The following is a 13,886-nucleotide window of genomic DNA, read 5'->3' on the forward strand; positions in this document are numbered from 1 at the left end:
AGAAGGTTTGATACAATTAGTTTCAATAATGTTTTATAATAATATTGTGTTAGAAAAATACTGCTTTTTCCTTTTATATGTAATATTAGTTCAGATTTAAGATTGTGATGACTTTGGTTCAGGTATGACTCTTAAATACAGTCTGAGATTTGTTTAAATACATGGATGTTTCCAGACATATGAGATACCAAAAAAAAGAGGATTAACCATGCAAAACATGAAAGGCTCCACTGACAGTTCTGCTTTAGTGTTGGAAATGGCTATTGTGTCCATTGACTTTCTGAGCAGCTTTCTTAAACTCGTGGTCTTGAGTGAGCCTCATGCTTCAGCCTCCTAAAGCACTGGGATTACAAGTGTGAGCCACTGTCCTGGCAATGAGCGGCATTTTTATTTGTCTGTATTTACATATGAACAGGTCCTCCCCCTGAGTAATAGGAAAACCAGGTTTGATTTCAGCATTGTCTTATTTTGCTGTATTATTTTGATTTTATATTTTTATATTTTATTTTATTTGCTGTATTGCTTTTAAATTTGTGTCTTGGTTTCCTACATTCTTGGTCCCAAGTTGGCTGGCCCTTCCAGCTGTAACATTTTATGATTATGGAAGATATATCAGCAAAATTACCAAGTGATTAGTTCAAATTGCAATACTCTCTTTTTCTTTAAGAATAAATTCTGTCAAATAGTTACTTTGGAAAAAAAAGTCTAGCTTCATAGGTCAATTTATTTTGTTAACCTACTTCTTTGAATCCAGAAACTGTTTTAAAAGGAAGGATTGCTTTGATTTAATGATTTTATTTGTAAATCTGCTACTGTACATATATTTAAAATAAAGGTTTCTGTGAGCAAGTTATAGAAAAATGAAATATTGGAGTTGTGAAGGACAGTGATCTTTCCGCTAAAATATGAAAAAGGCAAAAGGGCAAACTCATGACTCTGGAAATAGGTACGGCATCTCTTTACCAAATGTCACACTGTCCGCAAATGTCTGGCGTCTCTGAAGGGCTCAGTGGCGATCCAACCAGGGCGGTACCTCTGAGAGTACACCAACACTGTTGGTAACAGGTGACATTTTGGTTATTAATGAAGTAAAGAACCGAAAACAGGAATTTAGTTGGAGACAGCTGGAGAGTCTATTATATGTACACAATACTGTACGTAACCAACTCAGTACTTACAGGACTAAAGGTTAAGACAACTATATTCTTCATGATAATATCATGGAAGATTTTTCTCATTTTAAAGCAGTCACTTTTGGCCTTTCTCCTGAACAGACAGATGACAAAAATTGATAAATGAGGAGCAGGTGAATAGAAAACAGAACACTCTCCTTCAACAAACTGCAGTTTTATTCCTGTACTAGTGAGAACGTATGCAAGATGCTATATAGATTTTTTTAACCACAGTTACAAATATAAAAATATATTAAGCAAATACATAATTTAAATTGAAAGACTAAGGAAGTTGTTTGTTCAAATACAGTTAGAAACACAATATTGTGGGTAGATGCTATAGTATGAAAAAATAGAATCATCTACTGCCATCTTAACTGGATTTTCAGAGAAATAATAAATGATATTAAAAACTTAAAAGTGCTCTATTATAGAACATAAAAAGTTCAGTTGCTGTATTTACTTACATTATTTATGCTTCACACAAATGAAGGAACAGCTAGATTAACCTCCATGGACAGCAGTATTATTGGACACTGACTACCTAACATCCAAAATACGAGGTCAGGAGCAATTTCAAGAAGTGTGTGTAGAATGTCTGTGAGCTGCGCACTAATTTCCACAAAGTGGGAGTAGAGATGAGATTAAAGACTTGGTCCTTGTTCTTGAAGAATTCATAAGCCCAACAGTCCTGCACAGAAAACCAGAAATACTCTTCGAGTAGAGCATTGGTGCACCCTCTTGTCAATGTGGCAGACTAGGACATTCCACAAAGGCTGGTACAGGCTTTCCTACTAACCTGCAGATGGAATGCTGTCCAGCTCTGCCACAAACTCTTAAAGCCACAATTGCACAAGTTCCTTTCTTGATGGGGGTGCTTATCTACGCACACAGCTATTACAACATCTCAACATAACTGAAAGCTTGTTCTTGGGGTGAGGATAGTATTTATTAAAACAGTTATAACCAGTCCTTTTTGTGACTGCTCTAGAAGGGACACATTGCATTTGTCTGACATTATTCACAGTTTTGAATAACTTATTTTGGTGTCTTACATAAGATCATGTGAATTGGCATACAGGTTATAAAAATAATCTTTGGTAAACCTGTTAATCTCTTATTTCCATTACATAAGCCTCTATTTTCAGAGCATTCACCAACAATTTCTTTATTTAAGAAAACAACAATTTCTTTATTTAAGTGTATCTTATATAGGCAATGTTTTAAAAAATAAAATGCCTTATTTGTTTTGCATACATTTATTCCAAGGGAGCCTCCCTACAAGTCAAGAGTATTCTCTTAGCCAGAAATACTTCTATTGCTAGAAACATTTTTAGAACAGAACAGATTTTTCCTGTTATCATGGCTGCATCAAATGTTACCCTGCATTTTAACTAAAATGGCCAAACATTTTCAAAGTCATCATTCTCTACAAGAATCTAAGGCAGTGTGTCTAAAATGCCAGACTCAGTACATTTAGTTAAACATCTGGTCAATTAAAAAAGCAAAATAAATTGATTCAATTGTTTAATCAGTTAAACCATCTGGCCAACATAGTCAGAGTGAATCCTCAAAAGGGCAACATGTCCTAATAAAAACATATGACGGGATTGTCCAAGCACACCCAGGCCACAAAGAGGAGATGCCATTTTATCTTCCTGATGATGTCTGGTTAGATTCTCTTTTGCAAATATTTTCTCTTTGCATCATTTCACTTGCTTTTTGCAGTCATCGTTTACCGATTTTCCTTTGATGGGGAACATTCTTTGAATACCTGATGTAATTCTAAATTTCAGGTTAAAAATAGCAGTGCAGAAAATTAGCACAGCATTTTCTCCTTCAACTCTTCAGGAATGAGGTAGGCTTGAGGGCTTGCTCACTGCAACTTGGAGGAGGATCAGTCATTCCTTATTGCCACTCTGTCTTGGCTAAGCAGTTATAATATTTTCATTTCCTCAATGAAATGGAACCCAGAAAGCCCTTGAACTGCTAACATATACAAGCAACTTATTACCTATTGATTTTCACCAGGTCACGTTTGGTCTGGCTCATGTTTGTAAACTAAAACTCTAGAGTGTCCCAGAGTTTGGGCTCAGATACTACCACTGCTGTTGTGCAGATCTGGTAGCTTTATTATTTCAGGATTCCAACGTCAAAGAATTCTCAGAAAGCTAAGTGAATGAGAATTTAGTATATGGCCAATAATATTATTGCAAAAGGTAAGGAAAATGTTTAACGTAAGAAATTGGATCCTTAGACACCAAGGCAAGAGAATCAGCCTGTGAAGGGTAGCATGTGAGGTCTATTTTTATATTGCTGGACATCTGCTAAATGGTTTAATAATATTTTCACATGTCATTTTGGACTTTCTTCCAAAAGGTGATTACAAAATTTATCAAAGACCCTCCCAAAGAAAACTGGCCCCAAAATGTCTGTGTGCTGTGTGCCTTTTAGTATTTAAAAGTGAAATTGGCCAGGTGTGGTGGCTCACTCCTGTAATCCCAGCACTTTGGGAGGTTGAGGTGGGTGGATCACCTGAGGTCAGGAGTTTGAGACCAACCTGGCCAACATGGTGAAACCCCATCTCTACTAAAAACACAAAAATTAGCCAGGCATGGTGGCAGGCACCTGTAATTACAGCTACTCAGGAGGCTGAGGCAGAATCACTTGAACCCGGGAGGCGGAAGTTGCAGTGAGCTGAGATTGCTCCACTGCACTCCACCCTAGGTGACAGAGCAAGACTCCATTTCAAAAAAAAAGGGAAATTATGGTCATCTTTTTGATGATGTGGAACCTGAAAGGACTATGAAATTATACTTATGAGTATAAAAGATAATATGAACAGTAGATAAAAATCACATTCAATTGGGAAAACAAACATATTCAACTGGGAGGAGTGGGGCAAGTAATAAAACAGAGGGACTCAGAGGTTTAAGGGATAGAGAATTACTTAGGACAAATACGTGCAAGCCCAGGTAAGAGAGGTGAGTCTTTGAAAATTCTGATTCAAGAGCTGAACAATTGGCTGCTTTCCAGAGAACAACAGAATAATAATACAAAATTGATTTAATGAGATGAGATTAAATGAGTTAATTATAACGAACTTGGAAAAATAATTATTAAGATGCTAGATGGGACTCTCCCAAGATTTGATAGCTCAAAAGCACTTTGAAGCCTTGATGATTAAAGTGTATTGCACAGGTGCACAGACAGGATGCCCACCAAGACAGGAGATGGAGTGTTTACCAAGACATAACACATGATGCAATTAAATGAAAATAAATCCAATGGAGCTGAATGTCAAGGAAAACTTTTTTCTCCTAAATTTAATAAATAATTAATGTATTTAGTCTTCCCGGGAGCAGGAGTGAATAGTGAAATATTTGTTGTTAAGGAGATTTAAAAATTGAGTGTAGGGTAGGAATAGACATTTCCTGGGTTGGATTAGACTAAAAACACCTACAATTTTTCCCTGTCATGTCCACTTACGTAATTCTGATACTACCCTAGATGTTGCCAGGGTACATGAGTGTTATTTACTGTTACAGATGTATAGGTTTTTTATGGTTTTAATTCCTGGTTTGTGCAATTAATTGCTCTCTCTTCTAGATCCAGAGGTTTGCTATTGAAGTAGCATTAGCACTTTCCAGTGTGTGGCCTGTGGAAGGTGACCACTGTCCTGGACTGGCTCAGTTATCCCATTCCCTTGATGAGGCTCTTTTAAGCTCAGTTGAAGGTAGTAACAACAGTCTTAACTTTATGAGGATTCTCTTTATGTGAGTAGAAATGGGTAGATTCTGGAACAGTGCCTAGCAGGTTGCAGGCACTTACTAAAAGTTTTCTGAGTGAATGAAAAGTCAAAAATGCATGTATCCTTCCAGGCATTAATGTGCTTTGCATCAAGCAACATTAGTGTAAAATTCTGCTTTTCTCTTGCTTTTCTTTTCCATGTAGGAAAGGTGATTTCTAATAGATGCCACACGTTGTAAATCTCTGACCTCTATTTTCTCGCTGGTGGTACATCTACTGCACTTACACATATGTTGTTCCTTTTCATTTCCAGAAGATCCACTTAGTTCCTTGATACAGAATCAGAGCCTAAGACTGTCATTTCACAAGGGCATTGAGCACAATGAAACTGTGAAACTTTGAAACTTATGATTATGCTTCACGTTTTTGTAAACTTCAAATAACCCTGGAAAAATTTCCAGATTGGGTGTAGAGTTATTTAATTATAAATAACTATTTTAGGTATAGTCAATGATTTTCAATTATTATGTCAATTACATTCACTGTATTATGGGACTTTATGGTAGATTACAAAAATATATACTTTGAAAAGAAATGTACTCTTTCTGCAAAGGAAGCTATGTCATCAACAAACTTGACCTCTAATTCCCAAGTTTATTATAGAAAATTTGTAGTATGAAAAGGCAAACATCTCCAGCTCATCTTCTCAGGTATCTATGAAGATTCCATACAAATGCCGTTCAAATTTTCCCAGGAATGCTCTCAGAACTGGACCTTGATGAAGGAAATACCCACTTTCTCACTCATTGGAATTTGTTATAGTCACAGTAAGGCACAAATACTGAAGATAAACTTGGTACAGTACATAGTGCCTTTTGTTATTAAATGCAACTTTGGGTGACTATTTGACATTCTGACTTCATTAATTTACTAAAAGGTTTTGAAAATTTTACTAAAGACCACTGTTTTGTTTTGCTGTTGTTTTAAATTTATTATATATGATGTTTGTAGTCATTTCTATGAAAATGTTGGCATTAAGTCTTTTAATCAGGCACAGTCTGCCACCATAATATTCTTTTAATGGGAAATCAAGTAGGAATGGATAATTGTGACTTTTCTAGGAATGGAGACCACTGAAAATGAGGCAAAAACTAGTGTGCATAAACACATTACAGTATGGGTGTGGATGTTCACACTCCACACCATGAGTGCAATGAGAGGATTTCTAATCATTATAGATAGTGCTTTGCATGCTATGTTTCCAGTCTGGGTACAGCTGGCATCTTCTTAACAAAAGGAATTCATCACTTCTGTTTAGAATCATTCTCTATCAGAACCCTCAACCCTGCGTCCTACATCCTGGGCTTGCACTGCAAGTTACATGATCCCTGAGCTAACCACTTTGGCTTGAATCCCTGGTAGGAGAAAGGTAGAGAGAGCAACTAGTTCAGACACAGCCATCCAGTTCAGCTTTGGTACTGCTTAATTCTTTTTTCTCCCTTTAATCTTTTTTTTGACTGTTACATTTGTCCTAATAGCATGTTTAGGACATGCCTGTTGGCTCTCGAGATTCATGGGACAGCAATGCAGCAAAGCTAGACATAGTATTTGCTCTCTCTAGCCCTGCCCTTTGTCCTGTCCAGTGAATATCAAAACAGGTAGAAAACATGGCCCAAGGGATTTTCTCTGCCACCACCTCCATATGCATTTTACCAGTAGTCCTGTCACACAGGTTGAATTAGTTTATGTAGAACAAGTCATGAACACTTTAGTGTGGAAAAATAGTATTATATAAAGCTTAATATTAAACATGAAAAATACATATTTACAGAAGAAACTATAAAATACAACTATGTACAATAATATCTGTTACCTTTAAATTATATAAAATTTTAAACATTCTCCGGATTAATAAATTATACATAGTATCAACAGAAATAGCTGGCACCTCTGTAGGGCATGAAGCAAGTTTTTAAAAACAAATCACACAGTGAATAATTTTTATCCAGGAGCTCTTCAGGTACATTCTCAATGCCTTGAATAGACTGGATCTGAAAGGAAGAACACTGTAATTAGAGACTGCCACAGGGTGTGTCATCATTGTTCTGTTTATGAAAATGACCAATGTGAAAGACCAGCAGAAATACATAGCTCAACCTAGTTTAAGATGAGACCATTCCTGCTGGGACCAGGTCATTCCATTTAGAAACACAGAATATTAGACTTGGAAGGGACTGGTGATTCTAGCCCATCACCTCTGTTTTTATGGATGCAGCCATAGGCCCAGAGAGTCAGTGTAACTTACTCAGGGTTACACAGCTTGTTAAAGCTAGTTAGTTTGAGAGTTTGGACCTGAATCTTAGCCTTCAGGTGCCTGGTGGTTATCCTTTTCTATACCATAGTTAGCTTCTTTCAGGAGTGCCCAAGGTTACTCTACAAAAAGATTCTCAAGTCAAAACAAGACAAAGGAACCTCCAAGATCCCTCAGAACTTGCTCTGTACTGAAGCCTCTTAAGGAATCTCCCATGCAAAAACCTTAATTTACTATACAGATTAACTAGGGGTTACAGAATTATCTGATTTACAAAGGACTCCTCTAAATAGTAGCTCTTTATTTGTGCTTTACAGATTGTTAACAGATTGTTAACTCATTAACATACTGGCTAGGCTGGGTGGTACAGAGAACTAAGTAAAAGGTTAGGAGACACTGCCAATTGAAGATCATTTAGAAACGGAGATAAGAGGGTATGAAATAATGTTTGTCAAAGTAAGATTATCTGATTTATAGAGATATCAGTCCACATGGCAAGGAATTGCAGCTGCATCTGCCCACAGCCATGTGAGCAGGCCATTATGAAGTGACTCCTCCAGCCCCAGTCAAACCTTCAGATAATGGCAGCCCCCTTGTAAGTCTTGACTGCAACCTCCTGAAAGACTCTGGGCCAGAACCACCTGTGAGATAATAAATGCTGATTTAAACTGCTAAATGTTGGGGTAATTTGTTAGGCAGTAACAGATAGCTAACACAATCCTCCTTCACATTTGCAATTAGCCTATGTGATAACTTAGGTCTTCATGATGGCCTAAAGTAAGATGAGGCATGAGGACCCTTCTCTTGTCACTTAATAATTGCTTGATCAAAACTGCCTTGTGAGGTTTTTTTCTATTGAATTTCCCATTTGAAAAGTGTTACATCCTTATTCTAGAACATTTATAAAATACAAAAGAAGGAAAATAGATTTTCTGATGTTCAGGGAAATTTATATTCTCTCCCAGTCTTTTTCCTTATGCATTGGTTTTGGCTGTTTTACGTCCAGCTTTTCTTTATTTATAATAAATACCCATGTTATTATAACGTCCTCAAAAATAGCATTCTTTTTGGTTGTTTGTTTTTTGAGATAGAGTCTTGCTTTGTGGCCCAGGCTGGAGTGCAGTGGCATGATCTTGACTCACGCCTCTCAGGTTCAAGCAATTCTCCTGCCTTAGCCTCCCAAGTAGCTAGAACTACAGGTGCACGTCACCACGTCCAGCTAATTTTTGTATTTTTAGTAGAGATGGGGTTTCGCCATGTTGGCCAGGCTGATCTTGAGCTCCTGACATCAGCTGATCACCTGCCTTGGCCTGGCCTCCCAAAGTGCTGGGATTACAGGCGTGAACCACTATGCCCAACCTGTTTGTCTGTTTTTGAGATACAGTCTTGCTCTGTCACCCAGGTGGAGTGCAGTGGCACAATTATAGCTCACTGCAGCCTTCAACTCCTGAGCTCAAGTGATTCTCCTGCCTCAGCCTCCCAAGTAGCTGGGACTACAGGTGCACACCATGCCTGGTTAATTTTTAAATTTATTGTAGAGAAGGGGCCTCACTTTGCTGCCCAGGCTTGTCAAACTTTTAACTACGAAAAGCGTCACACATAATAATTTTTCTTTTCGTATGTAATGTAGGGTGGTAGGAGAAATACAGGGTCACAAGATAACATACGAAGGACCCCGATACCTCAATTGCCAAATTCTTTTCCAAAGGGATTTTACAACTTGAACTAGTTGTGATTTCAAAGCATCCTCCCCAGTAGTGAAGCTTATTGCTTGGAAAAGAAAGGCTAAGCAGAGTCCTTCGTAGCAGGCATCCTCGGCTAGGCTGGAAGAGATACCTTGTGAAACTGCTGCTCAGCTGCAGGAACCCTCTTCCCACCATCCCTCTCTTCCCCGTTGCCACTCTGTGTGTCCAGGAGAAGAAATGGGTGGTGTACATTGGAAGAGCTTTAAGTTATTGGTTTCCAGAATCTTTTCCTTTTCTTTTTCTTTTTTCTCTTTTCTTCTCCCCTCCTCTCCCTTCTCCTCTTCTTTTCTTTTCTTTTCTTTTTTTTTTTTTTTGAGACAGTCTCACTCTTGTTGCCCAGTCTGGAGTGCAGTGGCAGGATCTCAGCCCACTGCAACTTCTGCCTCCCGGGTTCAAGCAGTTCTACCTCAGCCTCCTGAGTAGCTGGGATTACAGGTATGAGCCACTATGCCTGACTCTTTTGTATTTTTACTAGAGATGGGGGTTTCACCATGTTGGCCAGGCTGGTCTCGAACTCCTGACTTCAGGTGATCTGCCTGCCTTGGCCTCCCAAAGTGCTGAGATTACAGGCATGAGCCACTGCACCCAGCTAGAATCTTTTTCTTTTTTCTTTGAGACAGGATCTTGCTCTGTCATTCAGGCTGGAGTGCAGTGGTATGATCTTAGCTCACTACAGCCTTGACCTCCCGAGCTCAAGCGATCCTCCCCCTCAGCCTCCCAAGTAACTGAGACTATGGGCATGTGCCATGATGTCTGTCTGACTGATTTTTTTTTTTTTTTTTTAGTTATTTGTAGAGACGGGATCTCCCTATGTTGCCCAGGCTGGTTTCAAACTCTTAGGCTCAAGTGATCATCCTGCCTCAGCCTGCCAAAGTGCTGGGATTACAGGTATAAGCCTCTGTGCCTGGCCAGATTGACCATATCTTGATGAAGGAACTTGGAAGTAAGTGAAGTAAGTGCCTACCTCTGTGATACTCTGGATTCACATTTTCGTAGATTGGAAACAAGGGGTTTTCTTGTTCACTCCGTAGCTTCCTTGCTCTGAGGACATCTCTTACACACTGATGTAGGTAGACATACTGACACTGTGGAAAAGCAGAAACATGTCAGAGGAGAGCCTGTTCTCATGCATGAGAAAGATGAGAGACTCTCACAAACTATTGACAATAATGGAATTCTATATATAGTTAGCAAATTTCTTGATCATCACTTCACTAATGGTCTCTGGTAAATAAAAGAATGTCTTTTATTTTACTACCACTGAAAAGAGAACAATGATAATGGGCAGAGAGGTGGCATTTTTCATTCCTATAATATTTATGTGTATATATGTATATTTGTGTGTATATATTTATGTATATGTATTTATGTATATATGTGTGTGTGTATATATATAGTATGTTCTGTGAGAGCCTACAACTGTGTCTAGTACATAGTAGATCCTTCACAAATTCAGTAGATGAACGAATGCCAGACACTGCTCTGTAGCTTACATAAATTATCTCATTTAATGATTTCAGCAACCTTGTGAAGTAAATATAATTATCAGTATAAACTGAGACTCAAAAGTAACTTCTCCAAGGTCACACAGCTAAGAAATGGGGCCCCAGGATTTGATCTTGGAGATGTGACCTCAAAGTCATGTCTTTTTCACTACACCAGTTTTCTTATATGAATCCCAATTTCATTGCATTACTGAATGAGAAAATAATTTCCCTGCATACTCTGCTGGTTTGTTCCCTTTATTCTAGGAACACAGTGAAAAAAGGGAGGTGTGTGCAATAAGTCCCGCTGGACTGTTAGTTCTTTGAGTGCAAGGCCAGTGTCTTATCCATCTCTGTTCTCTCAGCATCTGAGTTTGCCATGTGGAAGAATCTCAGAGATGTTGGCTGACTGCAGAGAACTACAAGGGTTACATAGTGAGGACAGACCCACCTGTTGGCTATTTGAGAATTTACTACTTTTGAAATATAAATAGATATAGAAGAGTCAGTGCTTTGGTGACCATAAAGACCTCCACTGACCACTGTGTCTCAGCCACAGGCAGTCAAGCTTGTGCATTGGGCCCCCTTCCTTATACTCCCTGAGTTCTCTTATAAGGAAATGGATTTCTGCAGAACTTTCCCTTGCTGATATAGCAACGGCCCAGAGGGAGTCATGAATTATGTGGGCTCTCGGCAGCCTCCAGCCAGCCTAGGCTGAGCCATCAGGCTTCTTGGGATCCCAGTTTTCCCACTTATTAAACAAGGAGGCAAAGGTCTCTTTTATAGCTAACATCCTTTGTCCATTAAAGGATATAGACTGATGTCAGTCAGATGGATATTGCAATCAGTGTAGTCAGTCTTAAAGTATTTTAGAGGTTTGAGATACAAAGTAGAACAATTAGGTCTTTCCTCACTAACAATCTTTCCAAGTAAATAAGTACTTATTTTTATGGGTTGGCACTAGATATTGTCCCTGATTGGAAGCTAGCCTGGTCATCTATCCATGGGACTATATAAGGTAGGTCTGGTATAATCAACAGATAAGAATATTTAATTTTTTTTTTTTTTTAAGAGACGGGGTCTTGTTCTGTTGCCTAAGCTGGAGTACAGTGACACAATCATAGCTCACTGCAGCTTTGAACTCCTGGTCTTCAGTGATTCTCACACCTCAGTCTCCTGAGTATCTGGGATTATAGGTATGGACCATCAGGCCTAGATAAATTAAAAAAATTTTTTTTTAGAGACAAGGTCTTGCTCTGTTGCCCAGGCTGGTCTGAAACTCCTGGCCTCAAGCCATCCTCCTTCTTTGGCCCCCAACAGTGCTAGGATTACAGGTGTGAGCCACTGTACCCAGCCTAGAAAAGGACATTTTAAACAACCAAATCAATAAGAAGTGAGGCCTGCAATAATATTGATAACTATTCTCTGCTCACAGACCTTTGCCATTTATTATGAATGTTATATGCAGTCTCAATCTTGAAAATCTGAGAAAGGTATCTGAGAATGGTAGTATAAAGTAGTCTCTTTTCGCTACCTTAAAAAGGATCCACCAAATTATAGACTGAAACCTCCCTGTTCTCTTCCACCCAAAGCATAATTCATTTTTTCACTTCTACTGGGATATTAAATTACTTTGGGACCTTAGAGGTAAGCTGTGAATGAACTCTAGTACATCTGTGCTATGGCCTATTAATAAATTCTTTAACAATGATTCACCATGGGCTTTGAAACAAGTTAATATCCATTAATTTGCCTTGTCTTAAATATAAGTTCTTCTTTTCCCAATAGAATGTCCCTTTGAAAATGATTACTCTAAAACAGTGAGATTGTTAATGTGCTTCTCACTTTATTCTTAATGAAAAGTAGACAAAGCCTAATATATGAATCTCAGATCACAAAAGATAATTTTTTGTTAACTGGTGAAGGCTTGGCTTAGTGTTGACACATTCAGTTCCATTCAATTTCATCAATATTTGGAGTATTAGATATTATTTATAGTATTATAGTCTTTTTGTGATCCCTGAGTGCATGGCTTAGTATTTAGTGAACAAACACCCATAAGATGATAAACGTAAGATACAATTGTGTATAAGATTTCATACAGAAGAGAAAGCCATTAGGTTCATTTTGAGGGGAGGACACTATCAAGCTAAAGAGAAAAGGTGATATTTATAAGAATTCAAGCAAAGAAGTAAGGCAACATAACATAACATTTCACATATATTCTGGAAATCGTGAGAAGTCTAGTGCAGCTAAAATGCTGGTTGCGTGGGTCATGGGAAACCCCTCGAACAATGCCCCAAATGGAACCTGAGGTCCTTAGTCCTACAACATCTCAGTGTTTCCTTCCCAGCAGAAGTAAATGAGATCGAGACTGTGACTATCATCTATTGTTCTTTAACAGGTTATTATTCCCTGAGTGTCTCTCTTAGGGTCAGGCTGCAAATTTTCCTCAAAGCAGCGTAAAAGAAGAAGGGACACTCATAAATCCCCTGACCAATGCCTCTTCGTTTAGAGATGCTTGCTGTTGGAAAGCTTGTGAAGACCTGCATCCCTTTGTATCTCAAATAAAGACAGAGGTAAGTTGAAGTTCACTGTCACCATGGACCCAGAAAAATAATACAAGGGGCCCAAATGTCCTCTGTCTTTTGCTGAAATAGTCACACACAGGGGCTCAGCCACAGATCACACCCCTCTGCACCCACTCCCATTACCAAATGCAAGCTCTAGCACCAGGGATTCTGAGCCTGTAGAAACAACTCAACTTCAGCAGAGGCTTAAAGCAAGGCAGATGATACTAGGTTGATGCAAAAGTAATCACGGTTTTTGCCATTAAAAGTAATGCAATTAAATGCCATTAAATATAATTTATGCAATTAAATGCCATTAAATGCAATTTATGCATTTAAATGCCATTAAAATGCAGTTAATGCCATTAAAAGTAATGGCAAAAACTGTGATTACTTTTGCAACAACCTAGTACCTGGATAGCATTTAGCATTTTGTGTGATTGAGAAAAAAGGGAGATAGAAAATTTTATCTTACTGCAATGTTTATTTCATTATGATGGAAAGACAAAGTGGATTCTGGCCCAGGTGGGTAAACCTTCCTTAATTTGGCAGACCCTAATCACTGGTGGTGGCTAGTACAATGACATGAAGCTGGAGGAGTAAGTTGGGGCCAGGTTATAAGCTTGTACCCAGGATGAGGTTTGAACTTCATTTTACAAGCAGTGGTGAGCTTTTCACGATTTTTTTGCAGGGAGCTGACAGAGTCAGCAAGGGAACTTTGATGTTGAAGGGATCATTAGGGTGGAACTGAAGGCAGGAGACCCACTAGGAGGCTACTTATTAGCAGGACTAATGAGAGTTGATAAAGGACTGTGCAAGGGCAGTGGCAGTGGGATGAGGGGCTGGCTCCAAAG

At 38.5% G+C, this 13,886-nt stretch overlaps 1 protein-coding gene across 2 annotated transcripts in view; it reads right to left on the bottom strand.

Annotated features, from left to right (window-relative positions):
* Positions 1-2,324: 2,324 nt before the first annotated feature.
* Positions 2,325-13,886, bottom strand: part of PTPRB (protein tyrosine phosphatase receptor type B) — a 132,435-nt gene continuing 120,873 nt past the window's right edge. For both annotated transcript variants that reach the window (XM_017867501.1, XM_017867503.1), the window contains 2 exons: positions 9,943-10,063; positions 2,325-6,973 (listed from right to left, as the gene is read on the bottom strand). In XM_017867501.1, the coding sequence (XP_017722990.1) occupies positions 6,951-6,973; positions 9,943-10,063 (144 nt within the window). In that variant the 3' untranslated portion in view covers positions 2,325-6,950. The remainder of the gene's footprint in view (positions 6,974-9,942; positions 10,064-13,886) is intronic.

Source organism: Rhinopithecus bieti, unplaced genomic scaffold (assembly GCF_001698545.2).
Source record: "Rhinopithecus bieti isolate Rb0 unplaced genomic scaffold, ASM169854v2 scaffold_3874, whole genome shotgun sequence".
NCBI classification, from domain to species: Eukaryota; Metazoa; Chordata; class Mammalia; order Primates; family Cercopithecidae; genus Rhinopithecus; species Rhinopithecus bieti.